This window comes from Neovison vison, chromosome 12, assembly GCF_020171115.1.
Source record: "Neovison vison isolate M4711 chromosome 12, ASM_NN_V1, whole genome shotgun sequence".
NCBI lineage: Eukaryota > Metazoa > Chordata > Mammalia > Carnivora > Mustelidae > Neogale > Neogale vison.
Genome location: NC_058102.1, coordinates 43,034,066 through 43,044,942, shown reverse-complemented (window position 1 = coordinate 43,044,942; position 10,877 = coordinate 43,034,066). Strand labels below are relative to the sequence as shown.

General features: G+C 35.4%; 1 protein-coding gene across 1 annotated transcript in view; it reads left to right on the top strand.

The window, feature by feature from the left end:
• The first annotated feature begins 479 nt into the window (after positions 1 to 479).
• GLIPR1L2 (GLIPR1 like 2) overlaps positions 480 to 10,877 on the top strand; it is a 30,326-nt gene continuing 19,928 nt past the window's right edge. Inside the window, exons 1-3 of the mRNA XM_044227910.1 lie at positions 480 to 695; positions 2,784 to 3,029; positions 5,192 to 5,295. Coding sequence (XP_044083845.1) covers positions 480 to 695; positions 2,784 to 3,029; positions 5,192 to 5,295 — 566 coding nt within the window. The remainder of the gene's footprint in view (positions 696 to 2,783; positions 3,030 to 5,191; positions 5,296 to 10,877) is intronic.

Below are 10,877 nucleotides of genomic sequence, written 5' to 3'. Positions count from 1 at the left end.
CATGTGGTATCAGAAATCAACTTTGGATAATATTTAGTTTTTGGTTTTGTTTTTTTAAAGATTTTATTTTTTATTTGACACAGAGAGAGGTCACGAGGAGGCAGAGCGGCAGGCAAAGAGAGAGCGAAGGAAGCAGGCTCCCCGCTGAGCGGAGGATGGATGTGGGGCTCAATGTGGGGCTCGATCCCAGGATACTGGGATCATGACCCGAGCCAAACGCAGAGGCTTTAACCCACTGAGCCACCCAGGTGCCCCATATTTAGTTAGCTTAGTTTAGTGAAAAGCCTGTACTCCTTTGACTCAAGCCTTTCTTCGGTTAGTTCTGCAGATTGCTATGACTCTCGGCGCCTAAACCTAGGACTTCGTTACCGCTTCTTCCTAAGCGCCTCCAAAAGCAGGCCCAGCTTGCGTGGGTCGGGGCGTGGCTTGGTTGGGGCGGGCTGGCGCGTGCGCACTGGCCTGTCTGCGACGGGTGGACCATGGAGGCTCCAAGGCCCTTTGCGCGGGAATGGTGCGCCCAATCACTTCCTCTGATGCGAGGAGGCGTTTTGAGGCTGTGGCTACTACTGCTGGATTTCGGTTTGAACGCGACACTTCCTCACGAAGAGGATGTACACTTTATCAATGAGTACGTGAACCTCCACAATGAGCTCCGGGGCAACGTCCTCCCCCGAGGGTCTAACTTGCGCTTCATGGTGAGGCTCTAAGGCGGTTGCCCAAACCAACAACCTCCTTGTCACAATGCCACCCCTCAGCCTCAGAACCCGGGCACGGCTTCACTGAGGTTGACGGATCGCAGGGAACAGCACTTTTAGTTTGGGTTTAAAAAATACCCTCAGATAAAAAACACGTCACTGTGACACGGTTATTGCCAAGATTTTGCACAGTACTGGGATTTGCAGTAGTACTCAGCTGAGGGATTGTCTCAGTCACCTCATCCCAGCCCTGGCCTTGATTTTGCATTCCCTTACAATGTTGTTCTTCCTTTTTCCTCCATTTTCCCCTCCTATTTCCATTTTCACCTCATCAACTGTTCTCTTGCTACTAGTCTTTGTGACTGTCATTTAAATAAATATTCTCTTACCAGGCAATTAGGAGCTTCCAATTTATATTATTAAATGATATTAGAAGGACTGTTTCCATAGACATAAGTTTTTTCTTCCTTCTGGATTTGTTCCTTAGACAAATTCGAGAAATAGGATAAATAAATTAAGGGTATGGTATTTTATTATATGATATATAGCAATTGCTCTTCTAAAGGACTATGCCAAATTAAGCAAATATCAGCAGTGTATTAAAAGATATTTTCCCATAACACAGTCATGGGAAGCAATGACTAAATGCTTACAAACTTGGACTTGAGAGTTGGACTCCCTGGATTTAAATCCAGGCTCCACAGTTTACTGACTCTACGTAGCTATAAGTAAACTACTTAACTTTTTTGTGTTTCAGTTACTTCCTTTGTGAGATAAAAGCAATAATCATGCATAACTCATGGGATTATTGTGAACATTGAGTGAAATAATGCTTAGAAAACACTTAGAATAGGGACTAGTACATAGTAGCATGTGATATATAAACAATATGCAAAACGAAGCAATAGAAGGATAGTCCTTGGAGCATTGTTTGCAGATGGAAAGCTGTCTAAAAGGCCATTAATAGGGGAATGGTAACAGGTATTATAAAATATACATATTGGGGAATAATACTGTGCTGACTTGATAAAACTTGGGTAGATCTAGTTATGCTAAAACGGAACAATCTCTCTTAAGTGAAAACTGCGAATTTGAAGGCCAGTTATATTGTGTATGGCATGATTACAATAGTATAGAAAAAAAACCACCCAATACCTACCTATAGCATCCCTGCTTATATCTTATATTTGAATATGTTTGTATATGTATATATACAGAGATAGAGAAATGTATACATAAGCAATATTTTTTAACAATTTTTACCTTTGGGGAGGAAAGTGCGAGGGATATTCTAAAGAAATATTTGTTTTCTATATTTTCTATATGTATAATCTATGAAATTAACTAAGAAAACTCAAAGGAAATCTTGGTATTGGTTTTTAGAAATGTTTATTTTCAGATATATTACAGCATGTACAAAGCATTTTGATTTTACAACTTTCTTGTTGATTTATCTAAATGTACAGTGAATTTAATGAGTCTCAAAATAGTAATAAAATTACACATTTCTGAATATTTCTAGATAGGTAACAAGGGAACAGTATCTTGTGATATTTTCTTATATTTCTGAGACTATCCACAAAACTTTACATGTGCATCTTTTATAATATTCAGCAAGTACAACTATGTGTTAAAATTTTATATTTATAAAATATAGAAGACAAAATTTATGCCTGACTTTGTATTTTATTCCCCACATTACAATAGTTTGCATATACTCAGTATTCAATAAATAGTTCTTAGATGAATACTTTAAATTATTGTATTATTATGTAGAAAAGGAATGAGATTAAAAGTATATATTCTGAACAGAATACATGTTAGAGTATATAACCATTTGCATCATCTAACAATATGAATTTTAAATTACAATTATATAGATAGTCCTTTGACTCAGGAAATAATTATTTCATTTATGATTAACTCAAGAACATTTTCCCCCATAGAAATTCTACCAACAAGCTCATAAGCACAGTTTTGAATTGTTTTCCTTAAACAGAATATGAGAACTCAAGGAAAATAATTTAGAGAACAAGAAAAAAATGCTCATTATTATTATTTTTTCTTTGCTTTTTGCATTTTTTTCAGACTTGGGATATAGCTTTGTCACGGACTGCTAGAGCATGGGGGAAAAAATGTATCCTTGAACATAATAATCATTTAGAAGAACTAAAAATGGCCCATCCTGTATTTAATGGTATTGGTGAAAATATATGGGTCGGACCTGAAAATGAATTCACTGCAAGTATTGCTATCAGAAGTTGGTATGAAGAGAGGAAAAGGTACAATTTTGAAAATGACAGTTGCTCTAGTGTCTGTTCTAATTATAAACAGGTATCTAATTTTTATATTATTCAATAGACTCCTTACTTGAGTTCTACGAAGTTTTTGATTATGTTTCAATTTTATAAATAACCTCAAATGGTAAAGTTACTACTTCTAATAGAATCAAAATTCTAATCAGTCCTAGATCTTCAAAATGTCTGTGATTGCATCTATTATGTGAATCATACAGTTAAAACATTCCTTTAAATGTAGTAAATCTCATTTCCATACCCAAAAATGAAAGGTGCCTTTCTAAAAGTAATACACACTGGAAAAGGAAGAAACTAACAAATAAAAATTGTTTTTAAATTATTGACTGTAGACATAAGTAAAGAACTTCTTATTTTTTGCACAGATCTGTACACATACTACCATATAGCTGATTGATTTAAACATTTTAAGTGCAAATTAATGACGTTGTTTTCCTGTCTCGTCTAACAATCCACCTTTACACTTTATACTCCAGCAATACTGAACCACTTGTTATTTCCTCGATATACACTTGTTATTTCACTGTCACATTATTTATAATCTATATACTACACTGAGTACAGAGAGTTACCTTATCCATACATTCTCAACACAAGAACATAACATTATTTTGGTTTTCCATAAATATTTGTATCAGGAATCAAGAAATAATTGGATTAACTTCCAAGCTGGTTTAAGGGATGATTATTTTAAAAAAAGAAAAGGAGATGATTATTTTTCAGTCAATAGACTATGATGTCATGTTTTATGCAGAACTTAAAATCCTATGATTTTGTCACATTAAATTCATATCTAAGTTCTATCGAATGAATCGTGTTTCAAAGCTGTTTGATCCATTCTTTCTTCCAGAAAGTTAGAGTGGTTCTCCATTGTTTTGCTCATATCAAAGTTAGACTCCTTAATACGATTTTAATAATCCCAGTAAATTAACCAAGTCTACTCCATGATCTTCTCCTGTTATTTTTTCCTCTTTAATTCTGGTATCCTAGAGATTTTTGTTTCCTGTTTTTTATACCTGCTTAATTCCATTTTAACTACTGCTGACATTCTCTTCTCTATTCTTTTAATATATCACTCTGTTTCTTTAAGAATTGTTTTTTTTTTATTTAATTTTTTTTCAGTGTTCCAAGATTCATTGTTTATGCACCACACCCAGTGCTTCATGCAATATGTGCCCTCCTTAATACCCACCACCAGGCTCACTCAACTCCCCATCCCCCTCCCCTCCAAAACCCTGGGTTTGTTTCTGAGTCCACAGTCTCTCATGGTTCATCTCCCTCTCCAATTTCCCCCAACTCACTTCTCCTCTCCAACTCCCATTGTCCTCCATGTTATTCCTTATGCTCTACAAGTAAGTGAAACCATAAGAATTTTTTAAATTCTTTTTTAAAAAATTCTCATTTTTTTATTCTTTATTCTTTTATTTTTTGTTTATTTTTTAATTCTCATTTTTTAAAACCACTAAAGCTTGGGATAAAGAGAAAAGGATACCAGAAACTGTTTCTCTCTTCCACAGATGTTAACAGACAAAACAAGTACGTTTTTTGTTACGTGAAAGTATTTTAAATACTAAAGTCCTACAAAGAATTTCTGGAATATCTTCAATCATTCTCATATTGTCACTCCAATTCAAGACATGTTTTTCTTTTTATAGAAACCAGCTCTTTTATACATTTTTTTAAATTGCAGGTCCAGACTCTATTTTATTTTGTAATGGAATTTCCTCAACAAAAGAAGAGAAATGCTGACTGCATTCAGTTACCCTCTACTCTTATATTGCTTTTCCATCCTTTCTATAATCTTGATGTCATTTTTCTCCTTTCCAGTCACAACTTCCAGTATTCCAAAACTTCTCTTTTCGTTGATCCTCTCTGTGAATAACCTAGAACTCTCAGATTCAACAGGAGTTTGAAAATTGATTCAAGGTGTAAAACTCTCTGGGTCAGTGTTTCTCAAACTCTTTATCCTAAGGAAGAACCTGCTAAAGATTTCCTAAATAGAGTTTGGGAAATGCTTCCCTAAATCTATGAGAATTCTCTACCTGCATGCAAATAGAGAATACTTCATATTCCTTAAATTGCTTGGTTAACAGTTCCTTGTGAATTGACTATATTATTGTTTATAACATGACAATAAATGTTTAGAATCAAATTTTGTTTCCTTTGAAAATTTTATTTTAGCTTGTTTGGGACACATCTTACAAAGTTGGTTGTGCTGCTACTTCATGTACAAGAGTTGGACATATTAGATATGCAGTAATTTTCATATGCAACTATGCACCAGGGTAAGTTGTTTAAAATTTTAAAAAGAATATAAAAATAAATCGGGAATTTTTCAAGGTTAAATTTTCCTAACTTTCAAAATATTCTTCTAAATGTCTTTGTGTACTATAAAAGAATTAAATGTAAGATTGTAGAGATTTTAAATTGAAATAGTTTCAATTCTATATTGAAAAAAGTCATATTTTGGGCATATTGATTTAACATACAAATTAACCAAGGATTACTTCCTTAAAGAATTTTAACTTTGTGAATGGTGTAAGTGAATGGCCGAGTTTCATTCTTCTATACATAGCTGTCCAATTTTCCCAGCACCATTTAGTGAAGAGACTGTCTTTTTTCCACTGTATATTTTTTTCCTGCCTTGTCAAAGATTATTTGACCATAGAGTTGACGGTCCATATCTGGGCTCTCTACTCTGTTCCACCAGTCTATGTATCTGTTTTTGTGCCAGTACCATGCTGTCTTGATGATCACAGCTTTGTAGTAAAGCTTGAAATCAGGCAATGTGATGCCCCCAGCTTAGTTTTTCTTTTTCAACATTTCCTTAGTGAATTGAGGTCTTTTCTAGTTCCATACAAATTTTGGGATTATTTGTTCCAGCGGTTTGAAAAATGCTGGTGGAATTTTGATCGGGATGGCATTGAAAGTATAGATTGCTCTGGGCAGTATAGACATTTTAACAATGTTTATTCTTCCTATCCATGAGCATGGAATGGTCTTCCATCTTTTTGTGTCTTCTTCAATTTCTTTCATGAGTGTTCTGTAGTTCCTCGAGTACAGATCCTTTACCTCTTTGGTTAGGTTTATTCCAAGGTATCTTATGGTTCTTGGTGTTATCGATTCTCTAATTTCCCTTTCTATATTTTCATGGCTAGTGTATAAGAAAGTAACTGATTTCTGTATATTGATTCTGTATTCTGCCACATTACTGAATTGCTATACGAGTTCCAGTAGTTTGGGGGTGAAGTATTTGGGTTTTTCATAAAAAGTTTCATGCCATTGGGGAAGAGAGAGAGTTTGACTTCTTCTTTGCCAATTTGTATTTCTTTGCCAATTTGTATTTGCCAACCTTGTATTTCTCTTCATTGTCTGATTGCTGTTGCTAGGACTTCTAGTACTATATTAAACAACAGTGGCAAGAGTGGGCATTCTTGTCGTGTTCCTGATCTCAAAGGGGAGGCTGTCAGCTTTTCCCCATTGAAAATGATATTCTCTGTGGGTTTTCATAGATAGATTTTATGAAGTTAAGGAATGTTCCCTCTATCCCTATACTTTGAAGAATTTTAATCAGGAACAGGTGCTATATTTTGTCAAATGTTTTTTCTGAATCAGTTGAACCCAAAATGGATGAAAGACCTCAACATGAGTCAGGAATCTATCAAAATCTTAGAGGAGAGAATATAGGCAGTAACCTTTTTGACACCGGGTACAGCAACTTCTTTCAAGACTTGTCTCCAAAAGCAAAGGAAACAAAAGCAAAAATGAACTTTTGGGACTTGATCAAAATAGAAAGCTTCTGCACAACAAAGGGAACAGTCAACAAAACAAAGAGGCAACCCAGGGAATGGGAGAAGATATTCACAAATGACACTACAGACAAAGGGCTTATATCCAAGATCTATAAAGAACTCCTCAAATTCAACACCCAAATAATAGATAATCACGTGAAAAAATGGGCAGAAGATATGAACAGACTTCTCCAAAGAAGATATACAAATGGCTAACAAACACATGAAAAAATGTTCATCATCATTAGTCATCAGGGAAATTCAAATTAAAACCTCATTGAGATACCACATTACGCCAGTTAGAATGGCCAAAATTAACAAGACAGTAAACAGCAAGTGTTGGAAAGGATGTGGAGAAAGGGGAAGTCTCTTACACTGTTGGTGAACATGCAAGTTGGTGTAGCCACTTTGCAAAACAGTGTGGAGATTCCTTAAGAAATTAAAAATAGAGCTACCCTATGACCCTGCAATTACACTACTGGGTATTTATCCCAAAGATACAGATGTAGTGAAAAGAAGGGCCATATGTACCCCAATGTTCATAGCCGCAATGGCCATAATCACCAAACCATGGAAAGAACCTAGATGCCCTTCAATGGACGAATGAATAAAGAAGATATGGTCCATATATACAATGGAATATAATGCCTCCATCAGAAAGGATGAATACCCAATTTTTGTGTCAGCATGGACGGGAAGAGATTATGCTGCATGAAATAAATCAAGCAGAGAAAGTCAATTATCATATGGTTTCACTTACTTGTAGAGCATAAAGAATAACCTGGAGGACATTAGGAGAAGGAAAGGAAAAGTGAATTGGGGTAAATTGAAGGGGGAGATGAAGCATGAGAGATTATGGACTCTGAGAAACAAACCAAGGGTTTTGGAGGAGAGAAGGATGGTGGTTGGGTAAGCCTGGTGGTGGGTATTAAGGAGGGCACATATTGCATGGAGCACTGGGTGTGGTGCATAAACAATGAATTCTGGTACACTGAAAAGAAATTTAAATTTGAATTCTTTCTCCTTACTTACCATGTGATTGTTTACTCTACACCTGAATACCTTCCTATTATGGGAAATAACTACCTTCCAAAATAGCCTCCATCACTAGAGAATTTTGTGGGAAAATCTGAAGTTTTGTTATAGGTCAAGATTATATTATAAGTAATATTATTAAAATGTCCAATCAAGTGAGAAAATATCCTAATCAACATGTCAAGAAAACAGTAAAAATTAAGAAAGAATTTCTGCCGGGGCGTCTGGGTGGCTCAGTGGGTTAAACCTCTGCCTTCGGCTTAGGTCATGGTCTCAGGGTTCTGGGATTGAGCCCCGCATCGGGCTCTCTGCTCAGCAGGGAGCCTGCTTCCTCCTCTCTCTCTGCCTGCCTGCCTACTTGTGATCTCTGTCTGTCAAATAAATAAATAAAATCTTAAAAAAAAAAAAAGAAAGAAAAAATTTCTGCCAAATAAAATGCTCTGATACTAACCAAAAAGAAAACACAAACAAACAAACAAACAGAAAAACACATCAGTTACTGATTACTGATTGTATTCCTCTGGTTAGGGAAAATAAGAGAACTATGATATAAATCAAATCACACTCAGAAATCCCATTCCTGACCCTGTTTTGTGACCCTGAACACAGTCATACAAAACAAGTCCAAGACATAGCATCATTTTAAAATCTCTTAGGCTTCCTTTCATTTCATTTCATTACTACAGAATGAAAGCATTGGGATGATATCTGTTATAGGGAGAAACTTTTAAAAGTTAACTGCTAATTGGTATTGAAAATTTAGGGAACTAGGTACTGATTTAAGGGAGGAAAGAGGTTTCCTCTGAGGCACTAGTCTTCATTAATGCACTTAACACCTCTATACAAGGCACAGATTTGTCTACCAACAAGACCAAAAAAGGCTGACCATATTTAGTTTGTAGTCTTGGAAGGGAGACAAACAATAAATAAATAAACACATAAATAAATAACATTTAATTAGATAATAAAATATGCCATAAAACATAAGGCAAAACAAGCAGATGGAATATAGGCAAGGTAGTTGTAAGAGAAAGTGGCATTTGGCCTGAAGATGACTAAATATTTCAGATAGAAATAAGAGCATATACAAAACCTTTGAGCTTGGAATGAGTTTAGCATGTCTGAGAAATGCATAACTGGTAAGAGTTCAAGTGGAAAATTAGGTGACAGCTACCAAATAGCATGTTAAGGATTTTGGAACTTATCCTACGTAATGGCCAAGGCAATGGAAAGTCTTAAACAAGTGAGTGAAATGATCTTTTTTATGTTTTGAAAAGAACCCTTAAAAAACCAAAAGATTATCCTTGCTATTATATACTGAGCACTGAGTATAGGAAAATATGGGTACAAAGAGGAAGTAAACATAATTGGATTTTTTCTATATTACAGGCTATAGACTATGGTATTCTTTTTTTTAAGTAAGCCCTACAAACATTGTGGGGCCTACACTCGTGACCCTGAGATCAAGAGTAGCACGCTATACTGAATGAGCCAGCCAGGTGCCCCTAGTCTATTTTGGATTAGGGTTTTAGAATGTGCATTGGTTTTCTATTGTTACATAATAAGTCACCACAAATTTAGTGACTTAAAACAGTACCTTTTGTTATCAAATTGTTCTATAGGCTGTAAGTTCATGCACAGCTGTGGCTGGATTCTCTGCTCAGGGTCTCAAAGGCCAGTATCAAGAACTTGACTGAGTTCTTATCTCTAAGACTCTAGGGAAGAATCTGCTTCCAATCACATTACAATTGTTAGGAGAATTCAGTTCAATGTAATTATAGGACTTGGACCACATTTAGCTGCTGGCTGTCAGCCAGAGGTTCCTCTCAGCTTCTAGAGGCTGCCCACATTCCTTAACACAAAACTGCCCCCATCTTTAAGTCAGTAAAACCTTCTCATGCTTCAAGTCTCTGACTTCTTTTCTGTGACCAGCTAGAGAAAAGTCTTTGCTTTTAGAGTGCCAAATAATTGAGTCAGGCCCACCTGGATAGTTTTTCTTATTTTAAGGTCAACTGTGCCATATAACATAAACCATTATTAATAGAAGTAAAGTTCATCATACTCACTGTCCTGGGAATTAAGCAAGACATGTATATACCAGGGGAAGGGATTTTATGGTCCATCCTAGAATTTTGCCTATCATAGAATGGGAATTGAGAGGAAAGGTCAGTTTCTGCATATATCATGGAGTTAATCTGGAGCTAATAATATTAGTTTATGGATTTGATTGAGGGATAAATGGGATCAATAATCCAAGATGATACCTATGTCTTTAGTTTGATAAACTGGATGAATAATGATGCCATCAATTCAATAGGGAAGAACAGGAAATGTGTTTTGGTTTGGACATCTTAGGTGGAAATATAAATATGGGAAATGAAATGAATCATGAGAAGTAAAAAGTTCTGCAAAGATCTGGGATAGGTTTCTAAGCAGAGGACACTACTGGTATAAAAGCCCTGAGATAGAAATAAATTACAGTCTTGAATGAAATCACCTTATGTGAGAGCATAAAGATTTATTTTAAGGGTCAAGTCCTGGATCACTACCATATTTCAACTTTAGACAAAGAAGATAAGAGGAAAATCTAAATGGTGCTGGTAAGGGGTACTTGGAAGCCAAGTGAAAAACATGAGTCAATATGCTCAAAGTGGCTAACTGTATGAGATGCCTCTAAAAAAATGAAAAGCATGAGGAAAGAGAGATGACATTTTCATTTGATAAGATGAAGGTATTTGGTCACCTTAATTACAGTAGTTGAGTGCAAGACTACCCTATAAGTATAGTGATAATATGAAGCTACAAGGTAGGATTATTATACTTTCCACCCACCTGTCCCATAAGCTTTTCTTGAAATTTCTATCAGCCATTTTTCTTTTGATGCAAATATTGGCAAGTTTGCCCCATGAAGGATCTAGATTAGAACATACATTAGTCAACTCAGTCCAAGTTTTATTTTATATGTACTCAAAGTAGACAGTAATAGCTATCTTTCATAAGAATAGTTAGCAGAAAAATCAATCCAGCATAGTATTATGAAA